We start from the raw sequence: 16,523 nt of genomic DNA, 5'->3' as shown, positions 1-16,523 counted from the left end.
GCCCTTCTCAAAAAACCAATGGGCACCCGCTCCGCCTCTTCTGGAGCCCTACCTTACCTCGTATATTTTACCACCAGAGAGGAAACACTTCAAAAAGTATTGTGCACCTCAAAATCATTGCAGTTATTCTGGTATGCTTTAACTTAAAAGCTTATATGTTTGTCTTGTAAAGCAATGGTATTTGGTTCCTCCTAGCAGACGAAGCAGTCATATTAATAACAAATAAATATTAGTGTTGCATTCTCCTTGTTTTTAAAAGAAAAGTAAGGATTTGTAATTGACGCAGTGTCTCATGGGCCATCCCACAGACAGATTTGGACTCAAACACTCACAGATCTATTTTACCAAATCCAATTGATTCACTTTATTCTATTAATAAATGCAACCAATAAAAACAATTACAGTCTGGAAACAAACATTGAAGGGATAAACTTGGATTCACTTTTATGGCACTTTACGGGCAGTACTACCTGCATTTTATGACCACCATCTTCCTAGCTGTGGCTTCCTGTATCATAGCAGAACTTCTGCTCAGCCCCCACTTCTCCAGCACCAATTTGCCACATGAACACAAGGAGGAGAAACAATGGAGGAAGACAGACGGTAGATACGGGTAAGTGGGGTTCCAGGCAGGATTGCGAGCAACTCGCCCTGATCAGCATCCTTCCAATAAGCATGGGATCTACAGAAACCATACATCAGTGGTTCTATTTGCGTTACTCCATGGAGCACCAGTTAATCCAACTGAAGGCATAATTCTCCCAATGAATACAGTGGCCTGCATAGTTAGCTAAGGATCAGTCGTCCCTCATTGGAGAATAAAGAGTTGATGTTTCAAACCGCAGCTCTGACTTTCACTGGAGGAGAATCGACCACTGTTCGAAGAGGGGGAAATAGATTGATCTGCCCCCTGCAGGCAGGTGCAGTGTGTTATTCTGGCCCTGTTACCCTAATCCACAGAGGTATCCTCTGGAGGCACGCTGACTATAGCTATAATGTTGTGAGAGGAGTAAAGGGAAAGTGTTCACAAGGTTCACAAACTGGATTTGGCAATGCCCCATGCAAATGAAGGAATGCCCCAATGTGAATGTTCCAGTGCAAAATGTGCACCCGAATGATTGATATTAAAGAAGGAGCCACACAAGAATCTCCACCCCTCCTATTAAAACCAAATTGTCCCAGGGCACTGAAAGTGGGCACAGATGCCTGTCCACCCTGGGGCACTTTCCATAATATGGGCCCTGGCCCTGCTGACTCCTCTTCACCAAGTACAAGATTCAGATTCATCAATATGCCAACAGAAGGGTTACAATGGTTCAGATGCCTTTGTTGTGGAGACCTAAGAGTCTCAACCCTTAGAGACAGTCTATTGATCATACAGTCCCAGTTGTTGAATGCTGAACCACATCCATATCCTACAAAAACAGTGTTAGTCTATCCAAAGCATAGAACTCCACGCGTGCTCAACAACATGAAGATGAACCAATCCATCTCAAGCCTGACAAACTCAAACCCCTTGTCCCATGATATCATCATTAACTCAGACAAGTCCTTCAAAACACACACTGTATAGACAGCCTGGCAGACATTCTCCTTCCTAGGCGAAGCCAGTCCTTTCCTCCCTGAATCAGATTTCAGAACCACAGTCCAGCCCTGGCCCTCTGCCAGCAGGACAGCACCTGGTCTCCAAAGAAGAGCGTCCCCAAAGATGGTGAATGACTCCGCAAGAGACCGAGGACATTAGACCAAATATCTCCTAACCCGAGCGACCTTCAATGGCTGCCACGTGAAGCATACGTCATCTTCCAAATCTGATGCATCACATAGGCTGCAGTCCTTCTCATTGTTCTTCTCCAATACCTTCTCAATCATTTGGATATTCAAAGACATAAAATCTGAAATCTGAAAAGAACTCAGCCCCCTCCTCCCCCAACCCCCGCCCCATAAGTACTGAAGCGAAGCTGGAAATCAAATCTGGGAAACATTAGCCCCAGCAGTAGCCCTCCAGACACATAGTAAACAATCAAAAAACACTAATTGTGGGCTAGATCTACCCTCTCAAGCATTACTCTCAGGTCCTCAAAGTACCAAAGGAGAGACAGCAGAGTCAATAAGTTCAGTCACAGACACAAGGGGTGGGTGGCATGCACAACGCCCAAGAGATGCCCATCCAGAGACTCCCCATAACCCTGGGAAGGGTCATCACACTGGGCAAGCGAGAACAGGAGTTAGAGGACTGAAGGAAGTAGGTTGTTTTGATGATGCACAACACTCCAGCATCTGGAACGCTAGCAATAATGCCAGCTCAGAGCGAACTGATCAGGAGCATGCAAGAAGGAAATGTCAGGGATGATGAGAATAACAGGTGAAGGGAGGGAGAATGCACACATATGAACAGTCAAAATGCAGCCTCTACCCAGCAGCACTGTGCAACCATTGTTTATGAATGAGGAAACTCACTCTGATTCACCCACACTGTCATGTAGCAAATCCTCTCCAAATGCCACAACTGGCCATGCAACGTCATATGTTGTACTTACTACACTTACTACCATCCGCACGTGAGTTTAGAGTTTATCTGTTTTGTATCTTTTATGTAATTCACGTACTCTGAAGTCCTTATGTAGAGTAACTGGTTCTAATGTAAAGAATTCTGACACCTTCAAGGAAAGTTTGCAAAATGAATAAATAAATAAAGAACTAGAGATGATAACCAAGCAACGCAAACACAGCAGTGCTTAATTTGAGCTGATGGTTTCCGGTGCTCAGCACAGGCACTTAATTGTAAACACCGGAGCTTGTAGCAGTCTGCCACAAGGTAGCGCTGTCTGGCCAATTTAGAGATGACAACAACAATAGATAACTATTACTTCAATATACATTGTAAATGACCATTGCCTGCCGCCCAAGCCATTCTTATAACTTTTGGGGCTTGTAATACTCTGAATTGTCACACTTGTAGGAGTGTGATGGTTAGTAAGCATGGGAGAATTTTGCGAATCTGGCGTTTGCGAATTTGAGTATTTGCGAACTCGCAATCCGCAAAATCTGCGAATTCTCGCGAATTTGCGGATTTTTTTGTTTTTATAGTGTTCGCAAGGGTTTCTGCCAGTTCGCGAGGATTTTGTACCAGTTCGCAATTGTGAACTTACTTGTCGGCACGCAACGGTCGCGACTATGTTGTTTCTACGTCTGGTTCATCATCACAGGTTCACAGCACCCTCTGTTTCAACACTGCCACCCTCTGTTTCACCCATGCCACCTTCTGGTTCATCATCATCACTGTAGATTATGGGGGGAAAAAGCAAGCACACCTGCCCTGCTTCAACTGACATGAATTAATTTGGGGTTGATTTATTAATGTGTCACTGTTTTAAAATTCCAGTCTGGCACCTGCTTCCTTATCTGTAATTTGCTTTCTGTTGCAGTGCAATTTTTTTTTCCAGGACCTTTGTGGCCTACTTGTAGCTATTCTATGATCCCGCTGTGAGGGTCAGAGCAGGGTCATACAATTGTTGCAACTAGCAACTGAACTCTGGAGGGGCCCCAGTCAGGAAGCACTACAGGGAATGGTTACTAATGATGAATTCGAACTTTTGCACCTGCTGAGTGCTTTCAGTTTAGCAAAACTTGTTTTTCTGCAGAACAGCAAATGTAATGCCCCAAACAAACTTACTTGTGAAAGTTGATTTCTAATCCAAAAGTGATCCAAAGAAAGTCAAAAGGCCTCAAATCCAAAAAAGGGCAGGCAAATGTCAACCTGAGGAGTTATTCTGATAGAAATCATCATTTTCAGAAGGTCTATGCTGCTTGCTAGTGGATTTCTTGTGCAGAATTGCAAATTTTGTAATTTCGCGAGTGCGAGATTGTTGCTGCCCGCCGCACCTACATGTTCGCAATTGCGAACTTACGCCGCACGCCGCAAAATTGTATCACCAAGAAAAAAAAATCCGCTGCGTGCGAATTTGCGGATTTTCGGTAAATTCGCGAGCGTTCGCGGATCGCGAATTTACCGAAAATCCGCAAAATCCGCGAGCAGAACGGATTTTCCACCCATGCTTAATGGTTAGTAGTTGTGTAGTTACTATCATTGGCAGCATGCAAGGGCAATGTGTGTTGCCAGCTGCAGGGGCCTCCGGCGAGGGACCTGGCACTTCATTTTTTGTTTTACAAATTAAGCACTGAAGCAAATCAATGAGAAACTAAAGGCTTCCACTCCACTCCCCTACGGTAAAATAAAAGGCCAAAATGGAGATGGAAATTGTCTGGCAGTGATGTCTCAACCACAGGCATGGATTGAACACTCCACCCTGAAGTCCGGGAAAGGAAGCCACTGACGATGGATAACAGGTATGTAGAGTACCAGCTGGGGCGGTCGACCTCAAATCTGGGGAACCGGGTTTGAGTCTCGGCATCGACACTCAACATCCTGTGATTCTGGGCAAATCACTTCATCTCCCTGTGCCTAACAAAAATGAATGTGTCCTTATGTAACGCAACTGGCGCTCATGCAAAGCGCTTTGATACCTGATACCTTTGGGTCAAGTTTGCGCTATATAAAAACTCCCATGTAATCCTAAATACCCACAGAGACAGTTGATGGGTGCACTACCAACCAAGAGCCGGCCATGGTTCAGGAAGAAAGCAGAGTGCAGTCGAGTGAGGGTAAACGACTATAAATAGGCTAGGAAGTTGTGTATCTCAGAATGTTGCGACGGTACAAAATCCATCGCTGTTGGCTGAGGACAGACCTATTTGTGGGCACTGCTTTTGAGGAATCAGAGCTGACACAGGGCAGCCTCGGTGCTGAAGCCCCTGGTCTAACTGGACTTCTTTCATACTCTGGATTTGAAGTGACTCTGCAGTCTCCCGTCCAGGCAGAAAGGGGATACAGCGCATTGAGACCATACTTGTTCCCTGGCATGTCAGAAGTTAAACAGTGTTTCTGCAGCTGCTGAAGGAAAGTTATCTTCGAAGCTACCTTGATCTCAAACACTGCAGCCTGGAGTCACTCTCTCATGTCCCTCACAACTCAGTGTTTGGGTGCGGGTGAGATGTCTCCACTGGCCTGAGAGTCTATACCAAGCCGGGAAAGAGGTCTTTATATCATATCTGACCTGAGCCAAACGAATGGACCAATACACCTTAAAATGAAGCATGTCTCAAAACAATCCTATGCACTCATGGGCGTAAGGCACGCCCCTGAAGTACAGGAGACCCCACCCTTCCGGGGGCTCCATTCAGTCTAAAGCCTAACCGCTAGAGTGGTCGGCCTCGAAGGGGGGCAGCCGGGTTCGAGTCTCGGCAGGGACGCTCAACATCCTGTGATTCTGGGCAAACCACTTGTAAAGTTGGTGAAGGGCCCTAGGCCCGCATGTTAGGAGAGCAGCAATGATAGACACGCAGACACCAGATGGGGGTAGTGGGAATGGCCACGAGCACGTGCGCCCGGCCCCATTTATTGGCAGCGTCATGTGACACCATGACGTCTGTGGTGGGTGGGTGTAAAGTATGTTACATCACTCCTGAACACTAGAACGTGTCCATGCTAGGACACTACACCACTTAATCTCCCTTGCCTAATAAAATAAATGTGTATGTCTGTAACGAAACTGGTGATCGTGTAAAGCGCTCTGAAACCTTCGGCTCGAGTTCGCTATATAAAACTTCAAATATATATAAGGGGGTCTCGCGGACCCACGCTTGGGGGCCATCATTTTGTATTCCACCACCGCATGCAGTTCCTTCAAAGATACCCCTCACTCTGCCAAGAGTCTCTTCAATTGCCAGACTCCTCTATCACGCGAGGACAGCCATTTTCCACTACTGGGCTTTACGTCGACAAGTCACTATATTCGGGCAGTAATAGGGGTGCGTTTTCGATTGAAGCATCTCAAGAACACCGGGTGAAAATTAGTTGATGAAGTAAACGCACAGGACTGGCTACCACGCCTCATGTGTCGTGGGGTCACTTGGTAACATTAAGTGTGCGGCCCAACTATGGTTTTCCCAGGGTCACACACATGTCGCCTTCATCTTTGCCCCGATGAGTTGTCAATATGACTTTTGGTTGGAGAGATGAAGCCACTGCCCATGATGCATTTCGTTCTGGTGAGCAACCAAAGTGTGAGCAGCCTGATATGGTTTACACCGGGCCAGCATTCCGGAGCGCCGAGAGGCCATCTTCTGGGAGCCGTCACCGAGTCCCCCATCGCAGCTGACACGAGGTAAACAAACCGCGCGGCCGGGCAGGAGCGGCCCCTGAGCGACTCCCACCCGCTTAGCTCGTCGTTTTAATCAGTTTACATCCACGCTCGGGCGCCTCCCTCTCCTGTCAGGGCTCGTCAAAGCGTTTCACACACGTGATCGCGAAATAAGACTGCAGGGCCGTGGATGGATGATGAGGAGAATCGATTAAACATAGGACTCACTGGATCACTGGCAAGCAGGGTCCTAAAGCCTGCCGGCAATACAGGACTGGGTAGGAATTACCCGGAGGTCACAGTCAGTGCAGCTTCCTGAGAGGTGAGCAGATTAAAAGCCACCAGATCAAGGACTTTACTGCAGCATGCGCTGGTTCAATGATTTGGCGCCCTCTACGGGACTGGTTAGAAATTACACCACTCACCTAATACCAACGGGCTCATCGTTCCAGAGAGGGACATTCATTAAACACAACCATCAAACGGAGAACAATTCTGTAGAGAAGCCCCCAAAACCGGATTGAAAAGAGCTTGTCTTTGTTGCTTCGCCTCACAATGAGGATAAACATCACCGACTCAGAGTGAGGAGAATACATTACAGCCCACCCATCAAACCTAGAAACCTACATAGTCCAGCGTGGGACACGAACAGGAACTCTGCCCGGGCCTGCTTCGCCCCTTCCCGGTGGTTGTGAATAAACTGCCCCCCTCTGCCCACACTGAGAAGAGCTTCGTGCCAGAGGGAGGCGAGTTGGTTGAACTCCATTGTCTCGACCTAGAACTCTTTTTATTGCAGCCTGTGATGGACAGGCAGGGACACCGGTTGAGGCACACTGTCGACGTCACTAGACCAGGCTCTGCACTTGTGCCTCGAGGGAAGCCTCGTCATATCCGAGTGAGGTGAATCTGTGGCGCAAGAGGCGGGTGAGGGCGCGCAGGTGGACACGTGGACTTTTTGAGGAGAGATGACGCCGCCCCTTCTCACTACCGTAGCGGGTGTGTCATTTGGCCCCATGACAAGGAAGGAAATGGACTGCCTGGCTAGGGATTGAATAAACAACCATAATCAGGGTTCAGTGTGCCCCGGTGTCACTGCACTTGCTGCACCAATGGAACTTACGCCCCTTCTGTCCAAAGCTGAGGGGGGAGGGGATGCTGACCCGTTTGCAGTGGGCCCAGAAGGTGTACCAGGTAAATAGTATCGCGGGAGGTTTCCTGTCCAATCACATTAACTATTACCGGAGGGCCTGTTTTCTAAAGAGCTTTTAACGGTGTTAAATTGAGTTATTATAGCGGCTAAATGCTGCTCGCGGGGCACATGCTCAATAGCCATCTCGGGTAATTAAGAACCTACCACAATATCTTACAAATACGCCCAGTATGTTATATAACATCAGAGAAAATGAAAACAATTGAAAATGGAGACACTATGCTGACCATTCGTTTATTTTAAAATGAAATGTCTCTCAATAACATGCAAGGCGGCCTAGGGGAAACACTACTTGCCTTACAATAGGTAAACATGCAATTACATGTTGGTTGTGGCACATACAAAGTCAACTAGAAACCCATTCTTGTTAAGAAATAAAAAAGAGGGGTTTTATAGGGCTTGCTATAACTTCTTGTGGCACTACTTTGTGTGCTTTTACCTTCAACCAATCAATAAATTGACCACAGTCTAGGTTTATTATTACCAATGTTCACTTGAGTGACCCAGGACTTCAGCCCTCATTGGCTCGACTACCCCCTGCGCGTCATATCACAACCTGTCTGGTGGCAGGCAGAGAGCCAACACTTGCTCCCTCTTCAGGACAGGATTGAAACTGCAGCCCTCACCTCACAGTGACCTCCGCCCGGCGCGCATATCTGTCATAGTGTCTGTTCAGCGGCGCTGGTATTTGTGGAACAACAGGTGCGCTGCTAGACTTTAGGCGGGCCAATGGCCGCCAGGGAGTTCTCAAAAGAACGAGCTGCCTGCAACGCGGATAGATACAAGGCAGAGTGAAATGAATGGCTTGCATTTCACGATCTTTTACACACAATCTCGCTTCGTCTAACACTCTATGGCGGCGTCTGCTCCTTTAAAATAACAAGCCATTCACTTTTCAGCAGCAGCAACCCGCTGAAGCTGCGCATCCATGATTTTGAAACACATATTTGACAGGGAGTACTACAGTGTGACATAGGGGGCGACACGTAGCTTTCCAGACGATATCCTGCCACCAGAACGTGTTCATTTAAACACCGTTATTTTCTGTGCTTAAGTCCGATTGGTTAAATGTATCCTCAACAAGACTACAACTCCCAGAATGCACCGATTTGTTAAATGACGGTACAGAACACCGCCATTTTAACCTCAAGTAATTAATCGATACTGCTACATATTACATACAGTAAACCCACCAATGCATACCCTCTTGGTGACCTCAGAAATTGTGTGTGTAAAGCTCTACAATGTCTCGTCAAGAGAAGTCCGCATTATATAAATTCACAAGACAAGAACTAACGTTCTGTTCCCAAGAGACGACAGCAATTGAAACAAGTTACACGCCTATTTGCTTCTAGGCGCTTCACGCAGCAAGAAGGGCCAGCGCCAAGAATCAACTTAGCTCCTCCTAGGCAGCTATAGTGACGCCAGGTTGTGTCTACCCCTTTTAGCCCAATAGAACACTGCGGTGGGGCTTGTGTTTTCTTTTTACACCAAACACAGCTTCCGAAATGTCAATGTGCAAATTAAGAGCGCTTTAACAGCCCGCCCTAGCTAAAGGGTGCCACACCTGGCAGCTGTGGCTGTTAAGGGGGGCGCAGCCTTCAGTGACATCGAGCCGACGCTACTGTCCCAAAAACCGACATTTGTATGTAACACCACCGCACAGACCACTGGTCCAAACCCTCCTCGAGGCCAGACACATTCATGTTAGCTCTCCTGTCCGAGTCATGATATTGTGAGAAGAACAGGTACTTTGAACGACAGGTAAACCCAAAGACAGAGCATTGGAACAGCCCGAAGAGGGGTCGGATTCTGGATATCTCAGTACACATGACCAGGTGCGGACACGGATTCCAACATACTGCACACATGTAAACATGTTTATTTTGATGAACGCGACAGCCAAGTGCGCGTGAACAGAATATTTGACAAATTCACTTCAGGAAAGTTGAGGCGCTTAAAGTGCGGTAAGGAGACAGCGCGCGCCCCAGTCGTGTAGGTGTGTCGCACGGCCTGTCACAAAATAACAGCGCTATAGTATACACACAAACACTGGGTTGGCTCATCACACAGCGCGATGCTTCGAGCGGTGCTGCTGCTCCGGCGGAGGGAGCTGTCTGGCAGGGTCCTCGCAGAGTCGGAGGTCTCCCGAGGACGTGTGGTGGAGCGTGGCGGGTGCTGCAGGCCTAGCGCCTCTGAGCGTAGCGCCCTGACCTCCGGAGCAGCGCTAGGAGCACCCCCGCCTCTGACACCCACCGGCGCTCGCACGTCTAGCGCTCACACCTCTAATGCTCCCCAGGGCTTCAGCTGGGGACCGCTGCGCGAGCAGCAGCTCCGGCGATCGTGCCTTGCATTTCTAGCATTTACACCCCGAGAGCGCACTATCACTCACACTTAGGCGCTCCGTCACCAACTCAGTATGCCACCGAGCGGGATACCTTGCACTTATAGCGATCAGACTTCCCGCACTTCCGGTGTTAAAACATACAGAACCCACTAGCATTCACCACCTAGCGCCCAGACTGGCTATACAAGCACTTACGCCTCTTGAACTCACTGGCACTGACGCCTGGTGTTCACACCTAAGACCCCCGCCTGTAGCCCTTGTACGTCGAGTGAGCACATGCCCCTTATTGATACTCACACCGGTGCTCACACCTCTAGTTTGAACAAACACACCAGACAGACACAGTTTTTCACTCGCACATAATAGCCGAGGCCCGGAATGACTTTCACACCTGCTATTAATTCACCATGAGCACCTCTAAGGGTTACTAGTGCTCACACCTACACTTCTCACACGTGAGCCGTCACTCATGCTGCACCCCCCCTCCCCCACCAGGTTTAAACTAACACTGGTGTAAAGAAGTCACACATCAGCACTCCCTCATGTTCCCGTCTCTAGCACTCACGTCTAGCTTCATTAGCACTTTCACTCACAGAGCTGTCATTCACAAGCCCACCACTCAAACCCCTGACACTCGATAGCACACTTCCTGCAAACAAACCTTCACACCAGAAACCCTCCCTGCTCACACCTCCAAGACCAAAGCTCTGTCAGTGCTCACATCCCTAGCACTCAGTTTAACTTTTCATTGTGCTTGCACTACTAACAACTCACATCCCCATCACTAACAGCTCTGTCAGTGCTCACATCCCTAGCACTCACTTTGACATGCCACACTACTAACAGAACACCCATCACTGTCAGCTCGCATCTCTAGAAATCCGTTTGGCATGCCATAGTTTACACTACTAACATAACACACATTACTGTCACTAACAGCTCTGTTAGTGCTCACATCCCTAGCACTCAGTTTAACTTGTCATTGTGCTTGCACTACTAACAGAACTCACATCATTATCAGTAACAGCTCTGTAAGTGCTCACATCTCTAGCACTCAGTTTAACATGCCATAGTTTACACTACTAACAGACACACATTACTGCCACTAACAGCTGTCAGTGATCACATCTCTAGCACTCATTTTGTACATGGTATAGTACACACACTACTAATAGAACTGCCACCTCTATCACTAACAGCTCTGATAGTGCTCACATCTCTAGCCCTGTTTTAACATGCCACTGTGCTTACGCCACTAACAGAACTCACACCAATATCACTAATAGCTCTAATAGTGCTCACGTCTCTATCAATCAGTTTTAACATGTCACAGTGCTTGCACCACTAACAGAACTCACACCACTATCACTAGCTCTGGCAGTGCTCACATCTCTAGCCCTGTTTTAAAGTGCCATACTGCTTACAGCTCACACCACTTTCACTAAGAAGTCTGAGAATGCACACACCTCTAGCACTTGCAGCTGTAATCGTGCTAATACCTAGAGGGCTTACCATACTACCACCTAGTAGCACTCACGCCTCTAATTGTGCTCACACTATTAGCGCTCGCAGCTCTGATAGTATTTACTCTTCTAGCGCCAACTATTCCAACATCCAACGGTGCTCGCGCCTCTAATTGTGCTCGCACCTCTCATTGATGTTGCCACTAATTGCTCTCGCCACTAATTGTGCTCGCACTATTAGCGCTCACAGTTCTGACAGTATTCCCACCTCTAGCGCCAACTATTCCAACATCCAACGGCGCACACGCGTGTAATTGTGCTCACAAGTGGGGACTTACGCTGCTGTTCTCGCCCGTCCAGTGCACCATCGCCTGGTTGTGCGACGCGTCTCCCTTGAGCACGAAGGAGGTGCTGAGCAGCGAGACCTGCCCTCGGGGCTCCCTCCGGAGGCGCGGGTGCCGGCTGTCCACGCTCTCCGGGCCGAGCGGCTCCCGCGGTCCCGGGCTCCCCGGCAGCGCTCTCCGTGCCACCGGCGCCCGGCCCCCCGCGGCGGCCGCGCTCCCCAGCAGCAGTAGCAGCAGCAGAGGCGGCGGCAGAGGCCGGCGGGGCGCTGCTGCTCGCGGAGGCTCCATGCTCGCCCTGGCTCCGGCGGTGCTGGGGATGAGGGGATGCTCGGGCTCGGCACCCGAGAGAGCTCGGGGAGGAGGCTGCACTCACAGCACCCGAAGCTGGGACTGGGGACAGCGGCCGGTCCACCCCATGCGCTCCGAGCCCGCGGCGCCATCTACCGGCCACGGGAGGCATTGCACCCTCCTCACAGCGGGAGGATGGCAGGCACCCAACATTCATTCATTCAGTCAGGCGGCTTAATATAGGGTGCCACAGTAGTGTTATTAAAACACAACTTTCTTAACATTTTCGGCAACTAAACTCAGTTGAGCTTTTAAACCACACTGTTTTTGTTTCAATGCTAAACGACTACGTTTTTAATATTGGAAGAGATATTCCCAGTAGAAAATACGTATTCGTCTAGGGTCGACTCTGCACAGTATGTTGTCCGCGCTCCAGCACTTGGCCCAATGGCCCAATGGCAGGCTGATACTGAAGGCAAGAACATTCTCTCCACTTGAGCCCAGTTTTGACATTCAGAGGTTTCAAGCCAGTAGTCAGAATCGGCCACGCCTCAGCATGGCTTGCAACTGCAGTCGGTTTGGGTGACAAAGATGCGTTTGGGGAATAGGGGAGAAGCACAGACCACTGGCACAAGGTTTGTATGAAAAAGGCCGCTTTATTGAAACTGGCGCACATCACAAAACAACCCTGTCCTTTGTCTTACAAAACTGCAAACTCACTATACCAAATAAAAAAAATATATATTTTAGGGTACCTGCCACCCCTAAAATATCCCTTCTTCCGCCCATAACTACTTAATTCAGCAATATCGTACTTGCACCAGAGCTGGTAAACTGCAACTGAGACCTTGAACTTTGTTCCCTTTTCCCTACATCTATTAACCTCTTAACCCATTAAACTTCCTACCTAAACCTAAACTTCCTGGCTGTCCAGGCATGAACATGCCTATCTGCTCTCTTTCAGCCTGAACTGCCGCTGACAACAACAATAAATTTCGATGCACCATGGCAACTTCTCGGCCCACTGCCATCTAGAAGAAGGGGGCGGCACTAGTGTGCTCAGTTTTTTTCTGCCCCTCTTTCCCGGCATTTAAGGTATTGCAAAAAGCCAGTTAACTGATGTTAAGCACCTTGGCCAGCACCAATTTTAGCTGCAAAAAAGTGCAACTCCATGCCCATGAAGGTCAAATACATCCCATCCCCTCTGAAAAATTCTACATCCTCATAACGGAGGTCTGATTGTTCCACTCTGCCCAGGATGATGTGCATACTAAATAGCACATTTCTTTGTTTAGCTTCCTCCTGGCTCTGACTATGGCAGCTAGTTATACTGCCCTGTGCCAAACCTGTCTTGGGAGAAATTCCATCCACAGCACATGATAACTTGACCCCAGCCTATGAATTTCTTTCAAATCCTTCTTCATGGATTTTATTAATGCCAAACCTTTCTGAACCACTAGCTCAGTCTCACTTAAGTGTATCAGGAGTATATCAGGATAGTTACTCCCTACCCTAAGTCTATTCCAATATGGAAGGATTCCCTCCATTTCATCCCTCCCTTCCTGTACCAAAGGATGAATGCATAGCACTATTAAACCTCAAATTTGCCCAATGGCAGGTGGAGAGGTCCAGGAGAGGGCCTGACGCTCTGCCCACGTAGTGAAGGAGTGGCCTACAATCCAAATCTTCCTCCCTACAGCCTAAGGTCTCTGGACAGAACCTGTAACAGAAAAAAAAGTTGACAACCTAGATACTTACTGAGCAAGTCCCTCCCCCTAACATACCTCTGAAAACAATTGGACGGCCATCTACCCAGATCCATTATGTTCCCTCGACCCCAAATCTAACCCCGCCTACCCACTTCTGCAGCTATAACTATCCTGAAAGAGTGGGTCCCAAAACCGAGTGAGTCCAAGTCAATGAGGGCTAGCGCTTAGAGCATTATGACCGGCAGTTGAAAAAACGGATCTGGTTTACCATCCTCATGCTTAAAAACCCTCTCACCCCGTGAATACCCAAGGCAAAAGGGTTGCCCCCCCAGAGCACCGGGCAGAGATGAGCCATGCGGTAAACCTGTAGAAGGACGCTCCTACCCTTGTGTCATTGATCTGTTTTAGATTTATACAGCCATACGCTCAGGCCCTTTGCTTATGGCGTGACCTCTTCCCATAGTATTACCCCACACCCCGTGCCCCCAACGACTCAGATACCCAAAAAACACAGAAAAACATCCGTGATATAAGGGGCTGAGAACAACACAGTCTCACATTCCCCCTTGCAGATTTTGGGAAGCACCATTAGGACGTCGCTGAAAATGGACAACATCAAAGCCCTCCTTTTGGGACCACCCTGACCAACTTTCCTTTGCCAGCCTTCCAAAATTCTCATCCCGAGTTTGTCAGCGTATGGGGCACAGCCCACAAACGTTTGCCCATAAAGGCAATACCTGCCAGTTTCCCAGAGATAGTTACCCTTGACTAACCTCTGTCTATAAGGGATATGATAAATTGAACTACACTTTCCATCCTGCCCCACTCCGATCTCCTCCTGGCCCTCGCTAAGTGTTGTTGAGACTTCTATATAATCAGCTACCAGCAAAAGCATCCTCTCTTCCTTACTAACCAGGGCTCCTGCATCATCCGGGTCCCCATCCATTTATCTCTGTGACCAGCTCAAGGAACCTCTCCCACTGTGTAAGAAAGTGGCTCTGTATATACTGGACCAAAGTAAGGTACAGTGTGTACAAAGTCTACAGTCCCCAGAGGTTTGGCAGAGGCTAAAGTTAGATATAACCTTACTCTCTAAAGTGGTAGCTAGGCCGAGCAGTAAGGCTGTATCAGAGGACAGTGTAAAGCATTTGTTTTACACACTCAGTCAGCAAATGGTCTCACACACTCAAGAACTGAACTCTAGGCCAATTGTTTTGTATCAAAATATATAGTTGTTTTATTATTAGAACCAACAAGATATCAAAATATACTTTCTCAGGATGAGTTACTTTAGTTAAATACTTTTCAAATATGCAATAGACTTTTTGATTACAATAGTTACAGTTGTTGCAATAGGCAACACAATTTCAAACACAATGCAACATTGAGCTCAATGGGAAGTTCTTGTTAAATGCAATTAGTTAATTTGTAGATTACTTTTCTAACCACAGGACTGGATCCTAGATTCAGTCCTGGGACATTTCTGTAAACAGTTAAGTAAAAGCGTTTTGGTTACAGTAGTGATATTTAAGGAATATTATTGTATTTTAAAAGTTGACACTTCGAAACTTTTTCACATAGAATCACCAATGATATCCTATGGGAGGAAATTCACTTAGCAGGTAAGTAATGTTCTAGTTACTTTTTCTTACTCAGTGTTGGATCCTGGATTCAGCACTGGTGCATCTCCTCTAAACAATTGAAAGAATGCGTTTAAGTCATACAGGTGATTTTAAAGGAATATTTGTAGTTTTTGAAAATTGACACTTGGAAACTTTTCTGGTGAAAAGCATACAATGGATTCCTATGGAAGGAAATTCAAGTTACTGGTAAGTACGGTTAAAATTACTTTTCAGGGTCAGTGCTGGGCTAAAAGATGCAGCACTGGGTCCTCTCCTGATAACAGGTGAGTAAATCGGAATTCATTGCTCAGCTGATTTTAGATGAACATTTTAAAGTTTCAAATTTCCAAGTGAAATCAGTCAATGTTACCCTATGGAAGAAAAGTGAGTTATCAGCTTTTGGGTAAGTACTCGACTTTCAGAGTTATGGTTCTGGGCATAGACTCAGGGGTCTCCCAGGGTCAGGTAGGTACCGTTGGTGCAACCTCAGCGGCACAGGGGCAGCTGGGTGCAGAGGTAGTTAGGCCCAATGTTAGCCTATGGGCGGCAGTGGGCCTTCGGTTGGTGGCTGCTGGCAAGCGGGCCACACAGCTGTGGGAGCTGGGCTCCTGGTCACTTGCTCAGGGCAAAGGGGGAAGTAGGTAAGAACAAAGGTTGCCCTCCCAGGGGCACTCGGGCGGCTGGGTGCAGGGCGCTTTTGAGCCATCCAGCGCTCAATGTTATCCAAAGGAAAACTTGGAAGATGAACAAAGGCTGCAGGCTCGGGTTGGAGATTCTTCAGAAGTAACAAAACACTTTGAGGGGTAAGTTGGGATCTTGGAGGATAGGAAGGCACCCAGGAGTTGAGCACAGGGGGCCATGGGGCGCCGGGTGCAGGGGTGTTTTTTGATGTTGAGAAATCTTACCCTCTGCTGGTCGCGGTTGGAGGGGTCCCTTGTTCTGAGGCTGCAGGCGTCATCTGGGTTGCCGAGGAGGGTCCTTGGGCACTGGATTTCAGGTCACAATCGCCAGGTGGACGTCCTCAGGGTCTTTGTCCACTCTGGCACAGGCCGGGCTCGGTGGATGCAGAGTGTGCTGGATTTGCGGATCCTGGCTGGCACCAGGGGTGTTGCTGTTTGAGCAGAACCACTACTCATTGGAGTCCCAGTCTTTTTAGATGCTCAAGGCAGGCAGGTCCTCCGGGGTTTTTGAGGTTGCTGTCCACAGGAGATGCCGGGGTTTAGCAGGAGCAGGTTTAAGGATCAACAGGCCTGTAGAGCTGGGGCCAAGTTAGTTGGTGTTGTCCTCTTGTTAGCAGCTGCACAGCGGGTTTTCTTCTTCTTGGTCTTCTTTCTTGT

General features: G+C 48.1%; 1 protein-coding gene across 5 annotated transcripts in view; it reads right to left on the bottom strand.

The window, feature by feature from the left end:
• The window catches only part of SORCS2 (sortilin related VPS10 domain containing receptor 2), a 2,087,100-nt gene extending 2,075,141 nt beyond the window's left edge, over positions 1-11,959 (bottom strand). For 4 of the 5 annotated variants that reach the window (XM_086964126.1, XM_086964127.1, XM_086964128.1 and 1 more), the window contains exon 1: positions 11,562-11,946. In XM_086964126.1, the coding sequence (XP_086820252.1) occupies positions 11,562-11,855 (294 nt within the window). In that variant the 5' untranslated portion in view covers positions 11,856-11,946. Of the gene's footprint in view, positions 1-11,561 lie in introns of all 5 variants that reach the window. The other variant, XM_086964129.1, reaches the window with a different exon arrangement.
• Between the last annotated feature and the right edge of the window lie 4,564 nt (positions 11,960-16,523).

The sequence above is a fragment of the Lissotriton vulgaris genome, chromosome 3_2 (genome assembly GCF_964263255.1).
Source record: "Lissotriton vulgaris chromosome 3_2, aLisVul1.2, whole genome shotgun sequence".
Classification (NCBI taxonomy): Eukaryota; Metazoa; Chordata; class Amphibia; order Caudata; family Salamandridae; genus Lissotriton; species Lissotriton vulgaris.
The sequence above is the reverse complement of the archived record's forward strand: the minus strand, read 5'-3'. Positions and strand labels throughout refer to the sequence as shown.